We start from the raw sequence: 24,686 nt of genomic DNA on the forward strand, positions 1-24,686 counted from the left end.
AGCTGGTATCTTACAGGATAAGTAAGTGTATTTTTCATGTTGAATTTATTTCTTTACAAACATGCTGTATATGCATTTGCCACACAAAAATTGCGTTCTAAAGTTAAGAGTTTTCTATTCATTTAAAAAAAATACAGAGCCTGTCCTGGCATTTGTAATAGAAATAATAGCCTAAAAGATTTCAGAGAAAATTAGACATGCCCAGCGATTTTCAGTTGTCTAATTGGACATGGTGCAGTCAGTAAAGCTAACATGCCCCACAACAAAAAGGCACGCAATGTGACATTGTTTTAAGTCTGCACTTTGCACCAAATGATGTCAGGATTGTCTTTGGCTCTGACTTGGATAACCATGAAAATGGATGGATCTTCTTCTTCTTCTATCAGCTGCTCCCGTTAGGGGTCACCACAGTGGATCATCTTCTTCCGTATCTTTCTGTCCTCTGTATCTTGCTCTGTTGCACACATCACCTGCATGTCCTCTCTCATCACATCCATAAACCTTTGCTTAGGCCTTCCTCTTTTCCTCTTCCCTGGCAGCTCTATCCTTAGCATCCTCCCAATATACTCAGCGTCTCTCCTCTGCACATTTCCAAACCAACGCAATCTCACCTCTCTGACTTTGTCTCCCAACCGTCCAACCTGAGCTGACCCTCTAATATACTAATTTCTAATCCTGTCCATCCTCGTCACACCCCACGCAAATCTTAGCATCTTTAACTCTGCCACCTCCAGCTCTGTCTCCTGCTTTCTGGTCAGTGCCACCGTCTCCAACCCATATAACATAGCTGGTCTCACTACCGTCCTGTAGACCTTCCCTTTCACTCTTCCTGATATCCGTCTGTCACAAATTACTCCTGACACACTTCTCCACCCATTCCACCCTGCCTGCACTCTCTTTTTCACCTCTCTTCCACAATCCCCATTGCTCTGTACTGTTGATCCCAAGTATTTAAACTCGTCCACCTTCGCCAACTCTACTCCCTGCATCCTCACCATTCCACTGACCTCCCTCTCATTTACACACATGTATTCTGTCTTGTTCCTACTGACCTTCATTCCTCTCTTCTCTAGACCATATCTCCACCTCTCCAGGGTCTCCTCAATATGCTCCCTACTATCGCTACAGATCACAATGTCATCAGCAAACATCATGGGACTCCTGTCTAATCTTGTCTGTCAACCTGTCCATCACCATTGCAAATAAGAAAGGGGTCAGAGCCAATCCCTGATGTAATCCCACCTCCACCTTGAATGCATCCGTCACTCCCACCGCAGACCTCACCACGGTCACACTTCCCTCGTACATATTCTGTACATCTCTTACATACTTCTCTGCCACTCCCGACTTCCTTATACAATACCACAGCTCCTCTCGAGGCACCCTGTCATATGCTTTCCCCAGGTCCACAAAGACGCAATGCAACTCCTTCTGGCCTTCTCTAAACTTCTCCATCAACATCCTCAGAGCAAACATCACATCTGTGGTGCTCTTTCTTGGCATGAAACCATGCTGCTGCTCACTAATCATCACCTCACTTCTTAACCTAGCTTCCACTACTCTTTCCCATAACTTCATGCTATGGCTCATCAAATTTATTCCCCTGTAGTTACTGCAGTCCTGCACATCCCCCTTATTTTTACATATCGGCACCAGTACACTTCTTCTCCACTCCTCAGGCATCCTCTCACTTTTCAAGATTCCATTAAACAATCTGGTTAAAAACTCCACTGCCATCTCTCCTAAACACCTCCATGATTCCATAGGTATGTTATCTGGACCAACGGCCTTTCCATTTTTCATCCTCTTCATAGCTGTCCTTATTCCTCCTTGCTAATCTGTTGCACTTCCTGATTCACTATCTCCACATCATCCAACCTCTTCTCTCTCTCGTTCTCTTCATTCATCAGCCTCTCAAAGTACTCTTTCCAACTGCTCAACACACTCTCCTTGCTTGTGAGTATGTTTCTATCTTTATCCTTTATCACCCTAACCTGCTGCACATCTTTCCCAGCTCGGTCCCTCTGTCTAGCCAATCAGTACATGTCCTTTTCTCCCTCCTTGTCTACATTCTGCATCTCTCTGACTATCCCACTTCTTCTTTGCCATCCTCTTCCTCTGTATACTCTCCTGTATTTCCTCATTCCACCACCAGGTTTCCTTTTCCTCCTTCCTCTTTCCAGATGTCACGCCAAGCATCCTTCTTGCTGTCACCCTTACTACAACTGCTGTAGTTTCCCAGCTGTCTGGTAACTCTTCATTGCCACCCAGTGCCAGTCTCACCTCCTCCCTAAACTCAACCTTGCAGTCTTCCTTTTTCAACTTCCACCATTTGATCCTTGGCTCTGCCCTCACTCTCTTCCTCTTGTTGATCTTCAACATCATCCTACAGACCACCATCCTATGCTGCTTAACTACACTTTCCCCTGCCACCACCTTGCAGTCTTCAGTCTCCTTCAGATCAACTCTTCTGCATAGGATGTAATCTACCTGTGTGCATCTTCCTCCACTCTTGTACGTAACCCTATGTTCCTCCCTCTTCTTAAAATACGTATTCACCACAGCCATGTCCATCCTATTGGCAAAATCCACTATCCTCTGACCTTCGTCATTCCTCTCTTTGACACCATACCTACCCATCACCTCCGCGTCTCCACTGTTCCCTTCACCAACATGCCCATTGAAATCCGCTCCAATCACCACTTTCTGTCCCTTGGGTACACTGTTCATCACTTCATCCAACTCACTCCAAAAATCTTCTTTCTCACCCATTGCACACCCAACTTGGTGTGCATATGCACTAACAACATTCATCATCACACCTCCAATTTCCAGCTTCATAATCATTACTCTGCTTGACACTCTTTTCACCTCCAAAACACTCTTAACATACTGTTCCTTCAGAATAACTCCTACCCCATTTCTCCTCCCATCCACACCATGATAGAACAATTTGAATCCACCTCCAATCCACCTGGCCTCACTCCCCTTCCATTTAGTCTTTTGCACACACAATATATCAACCTTTCTTCTCTCCATCATATCTGCTAATTCTCTCCCCTTACCAGTCATACTGCCAACATTCAAAGTTCCTACCCTCAGTTCCACTCTCTTTACTTTCCTCCTCTCCTCCTGCCTCTGGACACATCTCCCCCCTTTTCTTCTCCTTCTTCTTCTTCAGCCGACAGTAGCAAAATTTCCACCAGCACCTTGTTGGCTAACAGTACAGGTGGCGATTGTTGTTAACCCGGGGCTCAACCAATCTGGTATGGAAATTTGTATTGTTGTCCACATATTAATTTGGCAAAATTTTACACCGGATACCCTTCCTAACGTAACCCTCCCCATTTATCTGGGCTTGGGACTGGCATGAAGAAACACAGTGGTGTGTGCATCCCCTGTGGCTAGGTTGGCATGAAACCATACTGCTGCTCACTAATCATCACCTCACTTCTTAACCTAGCTTCCACAACTCTTTCCCATAGGTTCATACTGTGGCTGATCTATTTTATCCCTTTGTAGTTACTACAGTCCTGCACATCCCCCTTATTCTTAAATATTGGCACCAGTACACTTCTTCTCCACTCCTCAGGCATCCTCTCACTTTCCAAGATTCCATTAAACAATCTGGTTAAAAACTCCAATGCCATCTCTCTTAAACACCTCCATGCTTCCACAGGTATGTCATCTGTACCAACGGCCTTTCCATTTTTCGTCCTCTTCATAGCTGTCCTTACTTCCTCCTTGCTAATCCGTTGCACTTCCTGATTCACTATCTCCACATCATCCAACCTCTTCTCTCTCTCGTTTTCTTCATTCATCAGCCTCTCAAAGTACTCTTTCCATCTGCTCAATACAGTCTCCTTGCTTGTGAGTATGTTTCCATCTTTATCCTTTATCACCCTAACCTGCTGCACATCTTTCCCACCCTGGTCCCTCTGTCTAGCCAATCGGTACAGGTCCTTTACTCCCTCCTTAGTGCCCAGCCTCTCATACAACTCATCATATGCCTTTTCTTTAGCCTTCGCCACCTCTCTCTTCGCCTTGTGCTTTATCTCCTTGTTCTCTTGTCTACTTTGTGCATCTCTCTGACTATCCCACTTCTTCTTTGCCATCCTCTTCCTCTGTATACTCTCCTGTACTTCCCCATACCACCACCAGGTTTCCTTTTCCTCCTTCCTCTGTCCAGATGTCATGCCAAGCACCCTTCTTGCTGTCGCCCTTACTACATCTGCTGTAGTTTCCCAACTGTCTGGTAACTCTTTACTGCCACCCAGTGCCTGTCTCACCTTCTCCCTAAACTCAGCCTTGCAGTCTTCCTTTTTCAGCTTCCACCATTTGATCCTTGGCTCTGCCCTCACTCTCTTCCTCTTCTTGATCTTCAACGTCATCCTACAGACCACCATCCTATGCTGCTTAACTACACTTTCCCCTGCCACCACTTTGCAGTCTTCAATCTCCTTCAGATCAACTCTTCTGCATAGGATGTAATCTACCTGTGTGCATCTTCTTCCACTCTTGTATGTAACCCTATGTTCCTCCCTCTTCTTAAAATACATATTTGCCACAGCCATGTCCATCCTTTTGGAAAAATCCACTATCCTCTGACCTTCTTCATTCCTCTCCTTGACACCATACCTACCCATCACCTCCTCGTCTCCACTGTTCCCTTCACCAACATGTCCATTGAAATCCGCTCCAATCACCACTTTCTGTCCCTTGGGTACACTGTTCATCACTTCATCCAACTCACTCCAAAAATCTTTTTTTCTCATCCATTTCACACCCAACTTGCGGTGCATATGCACTAACAACATTCATCATCACACCTCCAATTTCCAGCTTCATAATCATCACTCTGTCTGACACTCTTTTCACCTCCAAAACACTCTTGACATATTGTTTCTTCAGAATAACCCCTACTCCATTTCTCCTTCTATCCACACCATGATAGAACAATTTGAATCCACCTCCGATCCACCTGGCCTCACTCCCCTTCCATTTAGTCTCTTGCACACACAATATATCAACTTTCCTTCTCTCCATCATATCTGCTAACTCTCTCCCCTTACCAGTCATACTGCCAACATTCAAAGTTCCTACCCTCAGTTCCTCTCTTTTTACCTTCCTCTTCTCCTCCTGCCTCTGGACACGTCTCCCCCCTCTTCTTCTCTTTCTTCTTCTTTGGCCAACAGTAGCTTAATTTCCTCCTACACCCTGTTGGCTAACAGTACTGGTGGCGGTCGTTGTTAACCTGGGGCTCGACCAATCTGGTATGGAAATTTGTATTGTTGTCCGCATATTGATTTGGTAAAATTTTATACCAGATGCCCTTCCTGACGTAACCCTCCCCATTTATCTGGGCTTGGGACCAGCACGAAGAAACACACTGGTTTGTGCATCCCTTGTGGCTGGGTTGTGAAAATGGATAGATGGATAAGGGAATATTTCAGTGCTCAAGACACCATTAATAACTATGACTGAAGACAGAGAATTTACTTTTTTTCTTACATGTTTACTCCTGAAGATGTTTACCATTAACATGTTATTTTAGCCCCATCTAGTGGCTGCAGTAAGTTGACAGTATAATGCACATTTACATAAAATATGTACAGTATTCACTGACAAATGATGTAAAGAATAGAAACTATTTGAAAGATAATTCCTTAAACTGCATAGTGGCCTATTTAAAAAGTTTAACATCAGGGCAAAGTCAATGAAATGCTTAAATGAGCATTTTTGCCATTTCTTCAAAATAATGAAAGTTACAATTTCACAAAATGAAAATATATTTGTATAAATAGTAAAATATTAACCTGTCAGATTTTGGGCAGCTGGGCACACTATAGCTCTTTCTGTAAATCAAGAATGTGACAGGGAAATAACAAAAAAAGAAAAGAAAAGAAGGCTGCCTGCCACAGCGGTTAAACGATTAAATGGGTTATCACACCGTTTTTTGTGTCCAGCCTTTCTGTGATTGGGTTACAAAGGGGGTACCAATGCAAGATGTAAAATAAAAGCCTATTTCTGTTAGATCACCATCTTTGGTTTGGCTACAAAAGGTTCTTAACTTTAACATTACGTTCAATATGATGCTTCTTTGTTGCAGAGTTATTGTTTATTTATTTAATGTAATTATTATAGTCTAGAGCATTCATACTGTATCTAACGTATTGTTTTACTTCTGAGTTTTGTGCATGTTTCATATAGAAAAGGGATCATGTCTATATAATACTTCTAAATTTAAATTATTAAAGCATGTAGCTGAGCTACTGCTTACACAGTCACACTCACAGCTGTGTAGTGTCAAATGCACTGATTCCTGTGTCCATGTTATTGAGTTGAGTATCCCACATCAAATGAGCACACAGAAAACACAAGAAATGACACCATCCAAGTGGCATGGCAGTACTTTAATCAGGCAGATGAATCATGGCCAATGCACAGCTACTGTATATACATATATTGTAAGGGTGGCCACGGCCATTACCTGGCCAGGACGCCAGCTTAATGGAATAACCCCGGGGAGAGAGCATCTGCACAACACTACATCGCCGAAAACACTGGAGGGCAACCCTCCTGGACAGCTGTGGCATCATGTATTCCTGCAGGGCACGCTGGGAGTTGAAGTGTGGCACAGCCCTGTTTGATTCTGTGGGGGCTGCCAGGGGGAGATGCAGAGCCCTACATGGGGCTTTCACCATACCTGGGGGTGATTCCAGGTCTGATTAATGAGGCACCTGGAACACACCCAAGGTCTGCTTAAAAGGAGCCGCCTCACTCCATTCGGAGTGCCAGAGTCGGGAGGAAGAGGGACAAAGCTTGCCAAAAGGAGAAGTGGAGGCAGATGACAAGGAGAGAAGAAGAAGAAGAAGGGACTGTGCTATGTTGGTGCTTGTACTGTGCTGCTGTGGAGAGTGTGGAAAAACGCTTCCTATGTGAATAAGCGTGTGTTGTATGGCAAAGTTGTGTCTCTACTTGTCTGTATTGGGGCAGCTAGAGTGCCCCTTGTTTCCATAGTATATATTGTGGCTGGGGTTGAGGGAGCAGTCAGAGGCAGAGAGAAATGTAGGGGTACCATCCTGCTAATTCCGTTTAATTATACACAAAATAAAAAGGCAATAATGGGTGCTTAAGTGCACGACTAAAAAGACAACGACTTAAGGCCCATCTTGTAGGATTTCTCGTTCCTTGCTCTCTCTCTGTCTCTGTCTGGAAAGCATCTCTGGCTCTTAGTGGACTCGAGTGCAGGTCTGCTTAAAGACGCAACCTTTCCGTACTGCCAGGTTAGATGGCGGATCAGCCCAAAGTAGAGAAAGGCTGTAGAGAAAGGACAGGACACTGTGAGCAATAGCACCCCCTCTTGTCCTGAAGTGGTATTGCTTGCCTCAGTCGAGCTTTTCAGAAGTGCTGTTTCAAGATGGCACCGAAACCGAAAGTAACATCTTTCTGGGCACCAGAACTGGAAGTGACATCTTTTGTGTCGCTGGAACCAGAAATGCCATCTTTCAGGGCGGTGGAAACCGAAAGTTACGTCTTTGGGGCCGACGGGACCAGAAGTGACATCTTTGAAGAGAAATCACGCAGGTTTTCCTGTATTTGGTCTGCAGAGTTTAGCGCACCCCAGCACCCTCTGGCCTGGTGTGGAATTACCTTCTTTTGGTCCACACAGCTTCCTCCTATTTGCATGTGTGTGACCCTTGTTACTGTTTTAACTCTGCCATGTCAGTTCATTCTTAAATCATAGATTTTTTTCCTTTCTAATGAAACAGGTATCATCCAAGTGATTTGAAGCCTAAAACTGATGAGTAATTTTCAGTTCTTCACTTTCTCTTCAATTTCCTTCTGAATACTTAAACACGGGTGATAATGGAGACAGGTGAAATGGAGGACTGCTGGTTCCTTTGTCATTTGCATCATATGGCTAAAAAGGTGCAGTTAAAACAATTAATACAGCTGTTTAAGACTAAAATAAGATGTTATGGGTTCAAAATTTTAATAAGTGAGACAACTAAAATGAAGCAGAAAAATTGCATTTTAGCAATAAGTGCTTCATCAGCAGTTGAGTTAGAACAAAAACATGAAGTCACTGCGACCCTCCAGGACCACTGCTGCTCAGCCCTGATTTAAAGGGTCTGAATCTTAAATAGCAAATAAATTAAATGAAGTTAATCAGTAGCAAAAACTAGTCACTAATTAAGAAAATATTTAGAGTGAAAATCTGTAGCCACTGTGGCTGTCCAAGATTGGAGCTGACCATCCCTCCCATATGAAGTTAACCTCAGATGCCTCAAGATACATCAAGTTACATTTTATACTTCCATTCATCCATACAAAGACACAGTTCATGATTTATTGTATAATACATGCTTTTTATGATTTCTAATTTTATCTCGAAAAATGTCTACATTGCTAGGGTCTAATCCGTCAACATCTTTCCCACCTAAGGCTGCCACTAAACAGGCATTGCACCCGACCATCACCCTTCATCTTACAGATGGTGAGCCCACAAGACAGCTCCACATCACTGTTTTGGGCTGAGCCTGGCTGGATTACCGTCATGAAGGTTGTTGTGAATTATTCTTTGTCTGACCTTTCAACCCCAACCTGTTTGCCAAGGGAGACCAGAAGCACAGAGATCCAGACTACCTAGTTTCGAGCCTCCCTAAGCTGCACTATCCCCACCACTACATTAAGATGATGTGGGCATGCTGTAAGGATGTCCCCTTGGCACATCCCATTGGGTGGAGACCCAGCACATGCTGAAGGGATGTTATCTCTCGACTGACTTGGGAATGCCTGGGAATTCCCAAGGAGGAGTTGGAGTCTATAGCTGGGGACAAGGAAGTCTGGGATGATGTGCCTGTCGTGCTGCTACCGTGACCCTCATCAGGAAAAAGTGGTTTCAGAAAATGGATGAGATAAGATTTCAAAAATGATCAGCACATTATAATAAAAAGCCTTGGCATTTTACATAAAATAACATTCTCAAACTTGTTAAATCCAGTGACACGTCACAGGGGACTAGGGCCTATCCTGGCACCATTGGGATCAAAAAAGGAACCAAACCTGTCTGTCTAGAGATCAGTCATGCTGACACCCAAGCAGGTAAAAAATAAATTTAGGAGGCCTGATTGGCATAAAAATCAAATACGTTTTATCTATTTGGTCCAATCTGTCTTCCTTAGGTACTAGGTACAAGATACTACCTTGTTGACCAAAACTCCAGTCTTTGACTTTCTGAGTCTGTTTAGTCCATTAGAAGGTCATAGGAGGCAGACGCTTGTCCCACCAGCACTAAGCACAGAGACAGTAACCTTCCTGTGGTTTTTTATGATCGATCAATGAAACAGGAAGACCAAATCCAAAGAGAACTCTCCCATGACTCAACACATTGCTTGCATTAAACAATTCATATGTTTTAAACTGCTTATTTATTTAACACAGTAGGAACTCCTATTTGTGAATATACTATATTTGTGAATTTCACCTTGGGATTAATAAAGTATCTATCTATCTATCTATCTATCTATCTATCTATCTATCTATCTATCTATCTATCTATCTATCTATCTATCTATCTATCTATCTATCTATCTATCTATCTATCTAATTCAATTAAGTAAGATATTCAAAAAAACAATGACTAATTCTACAAAGAAACTTCTCACAGCATACATTACAATACTTAATTAAATCAAAACGAACATGCGTATAAAGGGCAAAGCTAAAAGAAATAACTAACAAAAAACAATAAATGAATGAACACAGCAAAACTAACAACTGCAGCATCTGGGAGTCCTGATTCTGCTTGAGGTCCTGCCGACCTCTGAATTGTTTCTTTCTTATTAACTAGCAGCTAAACAAAATCAAACAATTTTATAATTAATAGCCAGTTCTTGTACATTAGTTAGTCAGACCCGTTATTTCTTTCCATTGCTTGTTGGTGCCAGTACTCTTGACACCCCAGACACTTTCAGAACTGTCGATATTCTTTTTTCTGAGTGCACCATTAAACTGTTCTCTGGGCCAAAACAGATCAATATTTCTCAGGCCTGATGGACACACAGGTGCAAATCGGAACAGGTTAGCTTCTTGTGTTGACTCACTTTGCATGTCATTATTTTTTCATTGCTGATTAAGAAAAAAAACAATTAAGAGTTTTGAGTCTTTAAAAGAAAGTCAATTAGGGTTCATTATCAATAATAATTAGCCTGTAAATAACAAAGTGGCTGGAATGAAAGCCCACAACCACTGCAGCCCTCCAAGGATTTGAGTTTGATGTCCCTGCTTGAGAATGTATGCATTGATTACATTCTATTATGTAAAGGGGGCTAAAATCACTTACAGCACTATATGTCAGTGGTCTCTTTAAATCAGTCCTAAACGTAACAGAAAATAGCGCATATGAGTTATACAGTATGATGATAGCACTTCTGTATGCTAATCCATCTGGGAACAAGAGTTACAAAAATTTAAATGTCATGTTTCAGCCAGGGTTCCACACTTGGTTTGAGTTTAATGTAATGTTTCCCTTCTTTTGTTTGTTCATTTTCAAATATTTTATTTATGTTACTGTTTCTTTCGTTTATTACCTGCAGCATGTACTATGCATCGGTTATGTTCCATGTGTTTTATGGGTGGTTCCCCAGGAGCTGAGACCACCTGTCGGTTATCATCAGGAGATTCCCTCCGCCCTATAAATCTGGAGGGCTTCCCATTGTTCCTGGCAGTTGATTGAATGTGCTTTGGGAGTCTGGTGAATTCTTGTGTTTCCTGTGTATTGTACCTTTTGATTTCTGTGCTTTGTTTTTTGAATTTGCCTTGGGATTTCTGTATTGGGACTATTGCCTTCCCTTGTGTTTTTAGGCAACTCCATTTTGCCTTGGTGCTCTTTAGAACTCCACAGTATCACAGATCATCTTTTGTGAAGAATAAAACCTTTTCATTTTTACGACGTTTCTGTGTTTACCGGTTTATCTAGCTGGGTCTGGCAGTACATTCCCCAGTATATCTAGTGGGCATTATTGGAAGTGCTTTTGAAACTTTTGGGTCTTGGGACTCCTAGTTCACATCACCAACGCTTAATCATAAAATAATGATTTATTTAGTAGAAACACAAAAGAACGGGCTAATCACAGAAGGAACCCCTGTCTGCCAAGCTGGCCCTGATGAAACAAAGTCTGGTCGTAATTACAAGATGGAGTGGCTGATTCACTTTCCTACCATCCAAAATACAGTGCTGCAAACAAGCAGACCTCACTCCTGTCCTTGTTTCTCTCCATACTTTGGTGCACATATGTAATATGTGAGAATATTCTGTTGCCACCAGGCATTTTGGAGGAACTCTCATAGCCTTTTCTCCCATCCCCATGACATTGCCCTTCCCACATTACTTCCAGGCATTCCTTTAATATCTAGTATTTTTGGAAAAATTAATTTGGGTTGTCAAATCTATGTATGAAGGAGCTAAAGCGAAAGTTAGAAGTGGAAATGGAAACACAGCATTCTTTGAAATCCAGATTTGTGTGCATCAGGTCTTGTCTTAGTCCAATACTTTTCATTATTGACATGAATGCTGTCAGTAAATTGGTCTGAAGAGAAGTTCCATGGGACATGCTGTATGATGGTGATCTGATTGTAGTGGGAGGCTCAACCACTAAACCGCAGTAAAGGTTCAACTAATAGCAAAAGGCATTAGAAAGTAAAGGACTTAAGAGAAATGCCAGTAAATCTGAAACAATGGTGTGCTCAAACAGACGACCCCCTAAGAATCACCCACTGCAGAGGAAATATGTCAAAACAGGTGGAAATGTTTAAGTATCTGGTATCAGAGATTAGTGCCAAAGGAGAATGTGAGGTGGGTGTCCGACACAGGAGTAATGCTGCTTGACAGAAGTGGAAAGATCTGAGTGGAGTTCTGTGTGGTATGAGATTGTCAATCAGATTGAAAGAGCAAACGTACAACACAGACCTGTGCTAACTTATGGAGCAGAGACATGGAGAGTGTGAAGAAGAGAGGAGGCACTCCTTCTAGGAGGATTCTAGGAGTCCCACTGAAGGATAAGAAAAGGAATGAGAATATTGGTGTCAACATTGGTGATGCTTGTATTACAGAGAAGCTCCATGAGGCATGCATATGAGGTGGTTTGGTCATGTGCAGCACAAAAAGGAAAATGTATATGTCAGATAGATTATGAAGGCAGAAGTATACCAACATCAGTACAAAATGGATGACCACAGTAAACCAAGATCTGAAGGCACTCTATCTCACAGTAGAACGATTGGCAGACAGAAATGAATGGAGAAGGAAAATCTGTGTGGCTGACTGCCCCCCACCGAGTCATTAAACAGCTTGAAGAAGAAAGAGATTCTTCTAGTATATATGGCCTGTTTCCCTCTGGCATTTTATTCACTATGGCACTTGGAGGGGCTATCCAGTTACCAGTGGGTTTTCTCTTTTAAAGTATGGATTCTACTAAACCCCATTCTCTATTGTGCCTATATTCTATGATCCGTATGCCCCGGCAGCCCTTTGTTAGCCGGGTGACCCTTCCTGACAGTCAGATCTACTACTCCTAACTAACGGTACTTCCACCAGCTTTTTCAATTACCTGTATACTAGAATTGAAGCAATATGAATGCTTTTTGTTCCCAGCAGTAAAAGGAATGATTATTTTTTTTTTTATATTCCAAAAAAAACCCTTCATTTTCATCTGTATGTCTTAGCTAGAAAAAGTTGTACTTGGCAGCGGATGAATGTAAGCACTAAATGGGAGATCAGCTTCAGATCATACCTAAATTGTGTGTAAATTCACCAAAATTAATACTAATAATATGAGCATAATAATAACATCATTTTGTTATTGCCTACTGAATTTCCCTGTACTGACCGAAAATCTTTTTTTCTGAACGTAAGGACAAATCATGCCACTCATCCACTAATTTAACTCACTGAAACATTTAATTAATGAGACAATAGGAGAAATACCTTTAGGTTTGATTCCTAACTACATTCGATCATCTCCCACTTATGAGTGAATATGAGTGACAGGGATTATTCTGTTTTCAAATCTATCATCAGATGTTAGCATAATGGGGGCCACTCCTCAGATGGGAAGGCAATCCATAAGAGAGCAAATTCTCTAACCCCTGGCTGATTAATGCAGCCTGCCAGTGTTTAATGTTACACCGTCTTCCCAAACACTCAAATACACCACATTTATTTTTTTAAGTCATTTTGAATAAAGGTATCTAATAAATATCATACTATTTTCTAAGCCTGTTAAATCCTTATCAGTGTTGTGGGAGTCTAACACAGCAAGAATAGGGTGCAAAGCAAGGACAATCCTTGGATGGGACGCCAGCCCATCACAGTGTGAACACACACACACCAGGGCCAATTCATTGTCACCAATCCACCTAACCTGCATGTCTTTGGACTGTGGGAGGAAACCAAAGCATCCAGAGGAAACTCACGAAGACACAAGGAGAACATGCAAACTCCATGCAGGGAGGACCTGGACGTGAACTTATTGTTACGAGGCAGGAGTGCTACCACTGTACCGCCGTGCCACCATCTAATATCTAATAAATAATAATAGTCCTTTTTTATCAATGAATTACACATCACCAAATATCTTTTCTATTTGTTGATGCCACCAATCAGGATGCCTCCCTTGATGCAAGGTCTGATGTTCCCAAGTAGAAGCTTACCGATTCTTCATTTTCTCATGTGCCTACACACTTAAATATAATCCTTTTCAATGGCACCTTATAGTTCCTGCCTTACGCCCTGTGTTGGCTGGGATTGGCTCCAGCAGACCCCCATGACCCTGTCATTAGGATGTAGCGGGTTGGATAATGGATGGATGGATGGATTGATGGTTCTTTATAGGGTTGTGTGGTTCCTTGCTTGATAAAGCACCATTTCATTTTGGGTAGGTGTCTTTGCAAAAGAAGTTGGTTGTTTGTGATCTGAAAAACTTCCAAATGTGTAGTAAAAAACTGAAGTCCTTAATGTATGGTAGGTGCCCAAGCAGGACACTAATAGATTAAGAAAACCTGGTTGCGTTATTGTATGCAACAAGAGGTCTTTTTAAATCATGACCCACTGGTATTTCACGAATCTGTCACCTTCTATTCATGGGTATTTATTACACCAAGCCTTTTGCAGATAAAAAATAAATAAAAGGTTCTTTCTGGAACCTTCATGTGGATGGGTCTTTTGGAAACAAAATGGTTCCCCTATGACATCACTCTGAAGAACCACTCTGGTACCTTTATTTTTAAAAGTGCAGGGAGAGTGTTTTGTGTTATTTTGCAGTATGATGTGATTATTGTGGGTCCAACTAAGGCTACGTCCACACTGCTGCATTTTAATTTAAAAACACAGACATTAGTCTCCATTTTCGCCTTTCATCCACACTACCCTGATGTTTTTAACCCTCAAAAATTGAGATTTTTGAAAATGCTCTCCTGTTACGACCTACTCTAGACTTTTGTTTTTATACTCTAATTTGGTGTTTACCTTAATTGGGTCCTGCCCTAATTACCCACTTAAGTTGCTTATTAATTAACTCACCTGGGTTATGGGTGGAGTGTAGGTTTATAAATTAAGCTTCTTTGGGTTTTAGGTCAGGGAGTGAGTGTGAGTGTGAGTGTGAGTGTGAGTGTGAGTGTGAGTGTGAGTGTGAGTGTGAGTGTGCAAGGTATGGAGAGTTAGGGTTGGATGGTCTGGATTTGGGTTTTAGGTTGCTTATTAAAGAAATATAATTGTAAGCTAGCCATCTAAGTAATAAATGCAAATAGTTTGTATCTAGCTGTAAACTTTGTGAAGTTAGACAGCTATGTTAGTGTGGTTCTCCGGTGTTGTGTTTTTTTTTTTTTTTTACAATAAATGGAGCCTGTTTTTATTTAGCTGGTTTAGTTTTTTTGTGTTCTGTCTCCCTCTCTCTCTCACTTGTGTGTGGCCTATTTATACATTCCTAGACTTTCTGGTAGGCCGTAACACTTCAGAGCCATAAACGTCTGAAAATGCTGGCTTGGCAGCATAATGTGGACGGATGAAATCGTAGTCCTTTGAAAACACAGACTCTAACTGGTTTGTGCTTATTATGTACCCCTTCCCTGATTGGATCCTGTTCATTACAGTGTCTCATTATGTGATTGGTCACCCAAAACCAGAGTCCAACATAGCAGACATAAAGGAGTTGCTTTCCATGACACAGTACAAATCTAAATTGCGTTTTGTACAGTTTGAATGTTGCATACAAGTACAAAAGGTGAATAATTTACCAGTTGTTATAGTTTTCAGGTTACAGTAAATCTTATGACTGGCAACATTACTATCCTTTCAAGAATATTTCTTCTACTACACATATGCCCAGTGTAAGTGAACGTCAACATCATATGCGTTTTCAGTCATGTTAGTGTGGATGGAGATTGCTTTTGTTTAAAAACATCATTATTAAATGACAACACAATTGTGTGGAAGTAGCCTAAGCTTCTTAAATATCTACAACCTGAGGAATCTGAAACTATTAACACTTTCCTTTGCTTCTTCATTCTTAGTCACCAAAATCTCTAGAAGGCCACAGTGAGTTATTTTGTCTGAGTTATATTCAGAGCCAGGTCTGCCAGATCTGTCACTTCTTTCCTGTATGTCATTTTATTGTTACTGGTAAGTCCAATGACTGTGGTAGCATCACCAAATGTGATGATGTAATTGTTGCTATATTTGACTAAACAGTCATCAGTGAAAAGTGAGTACAGCTTGGGGCCCGAGGCTGCAATGTTAAAGATATTAGTGGTCTGCCCATTAGGATACCCTCTATCCAGCTGCAGATGAAGTTACATGGGCCCAGACCTTGAGGTTTCAATACCATTTTAATCTATGTAAGAAAGGCAGTTGTGCTAAAGGGCAACTATGTGGGCCAAATGGGATGGTGTCACTAGCTGACCTACAGTATTCATTTGATGTGCACACTGAGGTGGGTGTAACAAAGTCTAAAATAGAGCTGTCAATTCGAATGATTACTAGATGCTTCCAGTATTTTACAACTCCAGAAGTGAATGGCTCAGGGCAGCAGGTATTTTAGGCTCAAACAAGGGCACTGCAAAGGTTCAACGTTCAACAGACAAGGGCTGTGACAGTTTGAAAATATCGGCAAATGTTTTGCAAATGTGAGGTTAACCACTCTCAGGTCTACATGCTTTGCATGCATTTACCATCTGAAAGATCCTGCGCGTGCCATGATTACTGAATTATGGCACTGAGGTTCTTCATTCAGCACAACTTGATTGAAAGCTCCTTATTTTTTAGCTTCAGAGAAAGTAACAATTCAGCTCATCTGGGAATTAGGAGTCAGTATTGGTGACTTTAGCTGCATTGCTTTTATAATTTGGCATTAACTAAACTAGGTCTTCTGCCATATGTGTCATGAAACGATCCTTTGAAATAGCATTTGCATTTTATGCTTATGTCCTCTACTAAGCTTCCTGATGTTATATCTGAATCCTTTATATATTTACTATCACTGAAACGAAATACAGCAGTTTGTTTTTATGTTTGATGTTAGCATAATTACTAATCAAGGAATTCTGATTAGAACTGTAGAATTATAGCAAATTTTCTGTGAAGGCTTGCATTTGATCAAGTGATATTTAATATACTAGGGTACCACTAAATATACTTGCATGAAAAATAATTAAAATCTGTGAAGGTTGAGCAGTGGGAGTAGAATTAGGTTGCAGTGCCTGCAAGTTTTTCTTTTAGCCAGTCCACATTTCAAAGAATTTTGTGGGGTGAATTTGATCTTTTCCTAAAATGTCAGTGTATACTTCTTTTTTATTTGTGTACACACAACTGCAGGTTTCTGCCAGGTCATTTATCTTAATGTGTGATGAGCTGAAATTTAGTATGAATACAAAATATTACAATATACTTCATTATTCAAAGGCACACATGTGCTTCTTGTACTGCATGATAAACACAATAAATTATACAGACAGGAATGTATGAACAGCACACCATACACACCATACGCAAACATGCAATTTAATTATAAGCCTGCCATGGTAGAGGCTGCTTTTTATGCCAAAGGCAAACAGACAGACAGATAGATAGAAATGAAAGGCACTATACAAGAGATAGATACTGTATATAAATAGATATATATGAAAGACACTATATAAGATAGATAGATAGATAGATAGATAGATAGATAGATAGATAGATAGATAGATAGATAGATAGATTATTTTGTATATATTGTAGTATGTCCCTAGGGGGAAATTTAGCTTTTTATAGAAACTCAAGAAATATTAAAAACAAGCAATAATAACAACAACCATCGCCCTCAAATACAAAAATTACAAAAAAGGTTAAAACTTCTGACATGGCTTACGATAGACAGCAGTCCCTGTCCCAGTGAGGCATTTTTCAGGTGTATTGCTGTTGGTATAAAGGAGCCCCCAGTTGTGTTTCTTGACACATTTCTGCAGAATGATCCATTAGCTGAAAGTCAGTGTGTCAGGGAGAGGATGTGTAATATTGTTCATAATGGCACTCAGTTTTGTCTTCATTCTCTCCTCCATTGTCTCAAGAGTGTCTTCCTTAACTAAGCCTGTTGCATTGCTGGGCCTCTTTTGACATGATGTTACCTGCCCAGCACACCACAGTGTACAGTAGATAATCACACTGGCCATCACAGAGTTGTACAATATGTAAATATGCAATATCGTCGATTTAAATACTACATAAAAGCTAAGATGGAGGCTGAACAAATTCATTTATAAGGGCTTCCCTAGAAAGAAGCTGGGGAGTTATAGTTGTTATAACCCCACAGTCTTTACATATGATGGATATAGGTGGTGTCCTAAGCAGAACTGGTCATGCAGTCTTTCTTTCTAGCTTTTTTCCTACAGTTGGACAGGTTTTTAAAACCAAGTAAATGGCAAACCATAGCCCTTCCCCATGAAGAGCAAATGACAGGCAGGTAAGACATACCAGTATCGTACACTATATGGCCAAAAGCTTGTGGACACCTGACTTTTATACCTATATGAGTTTTTTGGACATCCCATTCCAAAGACATGGACATTAATATGGAGCTGCACTCCCTCATCCACCCCAATCTGTGGCCATAAGAGCCCCTAATCGTCTAGGAAGGCATTCCACAAGATTTTAGAGTGTGTCTGTGGGAATTTGTGCTCTTTAAGCCAAAAGAGCATTTGTGAGGTCAGGCATAGTTGTTGGATGAGAAGACCTGGATCACAATCCGAGTTCCAGTTCATCCCAATGGTGTTCAGTACGGTTGAGGTCAGGGTTCTGTGCAGACCACTTGAGTTCCTTCATGTCTTTATGGACCTGGCTTTGTGCACATGGGCATAGTTATGCTGTAACAAAAAAGGGCCTTCCCAAACTGTTGACACAAAGTTGCAGGTGCACAATTGTCTAAAATGTCTTTGTATGCTTTGGCATTAACAGTACCCTTCACTGGAACCAAGGGACCAAGCCCAAACCCTAAAAAACACCCCCCGACTATTATCCCTCCTCATCAAACTTTACAGTAGACACTATGTACTCCGGAAAGCCTCTTGAAAGCTTCATCAGACTACCAGATAGTGAAGTGTGATTCATCATACCAGAGAACACATTTCCACTGCTCCAGAGTTCAATGGTAGTGTGCTTTATACCACTTCAGGTGATGCTTTGTACATTGCACGTAATGGTCTTAGGCTTGTGTACAGCTGCTTGGCCATGGAAACCCACTTCATGAAGCTCCTAATCTTCAGTTCTTGTGCTGATGTTGCTTTCAGAGGCAGTTTGAAACTCTCTTATGAATGATGCAACAGGCAATGGGTGACTTTTAAGTGCTACACACTTCAGCGATCGGCACCCTAACACTGTGAATTTGCATGGTCTACCACATTATGGCCGAGCTATTGTTGCTCTCGAAGCTTCTACTTCACAATAACAGTTACAGTTAACCGGGGCAGATCTAGCAGAGTAGAAATTTCACACACTGCCTTTTGGTAAAGATGGCATCTTGTGACAGTGCCACGTTTGAAGACATTGTGCTCTTCAATATGACCCAATCTAATATTTGTCAATGGAGATAGCATGGATATGTGGATACAGAGATTATGACTTGTTTAGTATTAAGTTGATTTAATAAATGGACAGATGGACTTCACACCCTGAGGTTGTGGATTCAAATCTCACTGCTGACATTGTGTGACTATGAGCATGTCACTTCTCCAATTGGCAAAGCAAAAGAAATGTAATCAGTTGTATCTCAATGCTGTAAACTGCCTCGAATAAAGATATCAATGTAATAATAATGCGCTTCATTTTATGTACCTGTTAACTGTGTGTGCGGTTGAAATTGCAGAACTTGATAATCTGGAGGGATGTCCACGTACTATAGGCCATACAGTGCAATTTTAAATTTGAATCTACTCGTGAGTTTCCTAAAGCATGCATGTCGATCAGTTACCAGTACCGACTGACAGAAGGCAGCCAGTAACTATAGTGACTCCTGCTTCCTTACCACTTGTACACGCCGGGGACATTTCATGTTGTCTGTTTCTCGATCTTGGCGTGGGCACCTCCCATTGCTCAAAGATATCCTTGGCCAAGTTTCGTGAGTGCTTCGTAGCGTCCCGTTCCGGGTTATAGTAGTTCTTGTCATTTATTTAAGCGACAGTGTTATTCAAAGGGAGTCACTTGTCGAGCAATGAATGGCCTCCCGAGTCCTCGAGGGAAGAGCGAATGACGGCTTGTTGACCGCACGGAGGCGACTCGTGTTTCTTTTAAAGGGTTTTTTCGGACAAGCGTTTTCATGTTGTAAGCAGCACACGGCGAAGTCGCCGGCGAGTGGCATTGTCTACCTTCCGACTTCCCCTTTAAGAGCAGAGCCACCAGCGCGAGTGAGGCTGTGACGTCTCCAAAAAGTGCACCGACTGCCGTGAACTGTTTGAAAGTGGAAGAGTATCCTGGCGACTTTGCGGGCTGGCGTTTTTTTTTTTTTTTGGTGTGTGTAAGTCAGGGAAAGCCAAAAAAGGTACGAAGCCACTGTCTCCCTCATCGCGACCCGGCGGGGAGTACACGCCGGCAGAGGAGAGCTCAGAAACACTTAACGTGGGTAGAAGGAGCGACGCGAAGACTCGGATACAGAAAAGAAAGAGAGACGCGGGGCCAAACCCCAGGAGAATTCCCAGAAGTTGTGGAGCGATTGGAGCGTGGAAACAATAAACGGCAACGGGAAGGGAGCGGGAACCGTGTGTGCCTCTCGTGAGACAGAGAGACGAGACGAGTCGAGTCAATTTAAAAAAAAAAAAAAAAAAAGGTGCCAGCCTCACCCCCACCCCGAGTGATTCTTGTCCCCGTCCCGGCACCGGGTTACTTTCGCTATGTTGTCTAACTCGCAGAACCAGAATGTGCCAGAGTCAATGTTCCCAAACCAACAGAATCAGCAGCAGCAGCAACAACAACAACAGCAACAGCCACAACATCCAGTTCAGTCATTTCCCCCTTTTCCTCAAATCGGTGTGAAACTAGGACTGCAGATTAAAAAGAATGCAATCACAGATGACTACAGGGTCACCAGCCAGACCCTTGGCTTGGGTATTAATGGAAAAGTTTTGGAAATTTTCTGCAAGAAGACCGGGAACAAAATGGCCCTGAAGGTAAGCGGCGGCCTTTGTCCTCTTTCGGCGGCCGTAGCCGATTAGCCTTTATCGTGTTTAATTTATTCAACCCATAACTTACTATTTGAAACATTTTGTGTTGCTCTCTTAGATTAGGGAAAAAATAAATTCACCCCCGTTTTGGATATTTTGGGTATGTTTGACCTGGAATCTGCTTTCTTTGTGAATGGGGTATAAACTTTGTGTTTCTTCTTAGTAATGAAAGTCTTTATTGTTTCGACCTTTTTTGTGTTTTTCTTTATAGTAGGGAGTGCTGGTTGCCTCCTACCTCTTGAGTGTGTCAGTACTGTTTCACTCCCCCCACTCGCACGCGTGCCACAGTCGTGGAACATGGTGGCATGATTAAGGGACATCCTGGACAGGCCGTAGTGTTCGTGCCTGCCAGATTCTCAGCTACAGTGTTACAAAGTACACGCCACCTGCGCAGCTTAAATAAAACGATCGGATTTCTCGCTACTACTCCGTGATTGCGTGGGGGGGATACACGCGCAGCAGAGGAAGTTCATCTTGCGATAACCACAGAAGAAAAGCCGCAAAGTTATCATTTCGGATCATTATGAACGAGGGTCGAAGTTCCCATTCAAGGGGTGTGAAGAGGGCGGGCCCAGTGATGAATGGAGAAAGAGGAAAGAAAAAGTAATGCGGCTATAAAAGAAAAACGTGAAACAATTTCTTGGGCGATGTTGCTGAAACGCATTGCGATAAGGGGGGCAATGAGACGCCGTGTGTGAAGACGCTGTCCCTCTGTCTGCGTTTTTCTGTCAGAGCCCTATCCATTAAGTGTGAGCTTTGAGTTGCTTGCGTGCAGCTCGCTCGTCTCTTAATCTTTAATTTGGGCAGTGGGATTGCGCGTACTGTTTATATTTCTAAATTGGTTTATTCTTAGACGGCGGAAGTCGGAATGCGAGTCACCTTAGCAATTCGCAGAAATGGATTTGCTGTACTTAGAAGTAAGGCGGGCGGCCTTTAAAATGACACGTACCATGTGATTGGTTTAATAGACCACCTGGCCAGCTTCTTGTGTTTGTATGGCGGTTCCCCAACTATAGCCAATCCCGCGTCAGATGCCCACTCCTCCGAGGATAGTGTCGTGGTGAGCGGCCACCCGCCCCTCGCATCGATGGCTTGACGTTTTCCTCATTTTCATATAAATTCTGGGAATGCATAAAAGAAAAACCCAAAGCTTCCGTCTAAAAAATCCCCTGGAGCGGGACTGGTAGACTCACTTCTCGGATACATGCTGAGGCAGAAAGGTTTATTTTGTCCTGTTGTCATAATTAGAAGCCCATCGATACTAGTAACGCAACACATTTTTTTTGGGTTATCTTTGTTTATGAAGATTTAGAACCTCAATTTCTTACTTTTGCTTTTTAAAAAGTGCCTTTAGAATCGTTTTATTTCTTTTATCCTACCCCATAACTCCATTTGTTACCTGTTGGTGTTCATCCCCCAAGGTTGGTGGGTGCTGAAGCCTTTCCCTGCAGCATTTGGTGGCAGGAAGGAATCGGCCCAAAGAGTAAAGCGTGCCAGGCTATTGCACGGTGCTTGTGTACTCACACTCCTGCAAAGCCAACTTGGAATCTCTAATTACCTTAAAGCTGATATCACATTACATGACTTCTAGTCCTAGGGAATTTCAGACTTGATGACTGTAGTTGACCTTGTTTCCAGACCGGATGTCTCATTTATAAAACGTTGTGTGGATTAGAGAGAGAAAGTATGCATATGCCAACAAAATTAAATGATTTATTAAACTTGTACACCATTTGCCTTTGCAAGCCACAATCATTTAGTAAATGTGAATATATGAATGCACTTTTAACCCCACCTGATAGCCACCCTATGGAGTACGCAAATCAACTTAATACATAAGCAGTCACGTTTTGAGGTGGTGTGATCCTCATGGCATTGAAGTGCCTCTCCTCTGTACTGTGGGGTCAGAGAAGGGCAGAAGGTGCCAGCATCCAAGTGGGTAGCGGGTAGCCACTACATATAATGACATGTCTGGCTTTGCAATGAATAGCATAGGACATGTAAAACACTGAGGGTTCAGCCAGTTACTTTATCAACAAGCCAGCCATCACATACAGCACCATCAACAAGCCATATGCTGTCAATTGTTTTGCCTCAGAATAAATGAATCATGAATTGACCAAGGCCACAGAGCCACGATGTATGTTAGTCTCATTTTAGCGTCAAAGACGACTTGTGCATTAATGGATTGTCACTGCGTATGGTTAACAAAGCAGCTCATTCTTGCTTGGTGCACTTATTGCAATATGAGTGCAGTCAGTTGCCCTGATTATGTTAAGAAAACTGGACGCTGCTGCAAATTGCCTTTTTATGTTGGCATGTACACCCACGCCATATGGAATCTGAATATAGCACTCTGTCAGTCATTTATGGCTTCTAACACAGTGGACATCATGGAGCAAAAGCTTGGCTAAGATATTGTTTGTAAAACCTTCATATGAACAGGGATAGCCTAGTTTTGGACAGTCTGTCTTTCTAATTCTGGGAGCAGTTCAGCACATAGTTCCAATAGAATGACTCTTGAAATCATAAATTGTCTCATAAGCCAGTCATGATCACGTGCAAAAAAATCCTGCTGGTCTCTAAGGGCTCACTCCCTTCATTTACGAATATTTACATAGTCTTCAAGCAGTGCCAGGCCACAAAACATATGAATAATGTTCTCAGATAATGAAAAATCTACAGTGTGATAAAGATGTCTTCAAAAAATGAAAATACCAACGAGGCATGTAATTATGCTGCTTTCCATTTAAACGGGGAGGTCAGAATTTTTGAGTTCCAAGTAGGAAACTTAAACTGGAATGCCCCGACAAGTTGGATTTCCTACTTGGAAAGTCATGAAGGCCTTGCCAACGCCGACCTCAAAATCCAAGATGGCTGCACCGTGCATCAACAGAAATGAAAGCTGCAGTATTGTACCATTTATTTGCACTTCTGTCTGTTTGTTTGTTTCTCATTAAATAAGCCGGTAACACAGCACTGTCCAACTTCTATCTGTGGACATGTTGCTATGGCGTTTGGATGCACATAATACCATGTGATGCGTTATAAACAACTTGTTCAGTAGTTGTCTACAGGTTTTCCCCGGAATCTCTGTATTGGTTTTGGAATATTTTATTGGAATGCAGTCTACTTGAGTGTGACTTCAATCCCAGCTCCTACTTCCAAGGCAAATGAAATGCATTCCCAAACACCGTTTCATTATCTGCTAGCCCTGTCTTCTAATTACGAAACTGGTTGAAATAAAAACCTGCACCCATTGCTTATGCTAAATTTTTACTGAACAAAGTAGATGCATAAGAATTTATACTTATTTTTGTATTTGCACCATCATTTTACTAAAAACCTCACAAGTGGATAACCCTAATATAGCTGCCCTTTAGCAGTCAGTGTCACTTGCACTGCTGTCTGCTATGCTTGTTATTAATTATCAGTATTGGATACATTTAAGAGGGAGGAAAAATTCCACAGAAAAAGTGAATGTAAGAAGAAAATGACAGATTTAAGCATCTAAAGACATGGCAAAATACACACTTCATGTTTTTTTTTCAAATGCTGATTTAACAATAATGCAAAATAAGAAAATGAGTAACAAGAATGGCTACTTAAACAGTAAAATCAAAAAGAGGTAAAAACAGCTCACTGGTTGGAACAAAAAATTGCAGCCACAGGGGACCCCGGCACTGGACATGATCACTACAGATTTACACGACTGAAAATCGCTGGGTATGTCACATTTACCAATTGTGTGACAACTTTCCAGCACAGTCATGCTCGCCTGTTTTTCTGACAGCCAACAGCATGGTGCCTGATGGAGCTGGTGCTGTAGGAAAGGTTAACCGCTACGGAAAGTTCAGCTGCAATCCTGACTTGTTTTTCTTTTTTCAAGACATCAGATAGAGAAGCTTCTCTTCTGCTTTTGAAGTCCACCATTTCTT

General features: G+C 41.8%; 1 protein-coding gene across 1 annotated transcript in view; it reads left to right on the forward strand.

Moving 5' to 3' along the window:
• The first annotated feature begins 19,718 nt into the window (after positions 1-19,718).
• Positions 19,719-24,686, forward strand: part of LOC114647969 (MAP kinase-activated protein kinase 2-like) — a 128,840-nt gene continuing 123,872 nt past the window's right edge. Inside the window, exon 1 of the mRNA XM_028796704.2 lies at positions 19,719-20,694. Within this exon, the coding sequence (XP_028652537.1) occupies positions 20,419-20,694 (276 nt within the window). The 5' untranslated portion in view covers positions 19,719-20,418. The remainder of the gene's footprint in view (positions 20,695-24,686) is intronic.

Source organism: Erpetoichthys calabaricus, chromosome 3, assembly GCF_900747795.2.
Source record: "Erpetoichthys calabaricus chromosome 3, fErpCal1.3, whole genome shotgun sequence".
Taxonomy (NCBI): domain Eukaryota; kingdom Metazoa; phylum Chordata; class Cladistia; order Polypteriformes; family Polypteridae; genus Erpetoichthys; species Erpetoichthys calabaricus.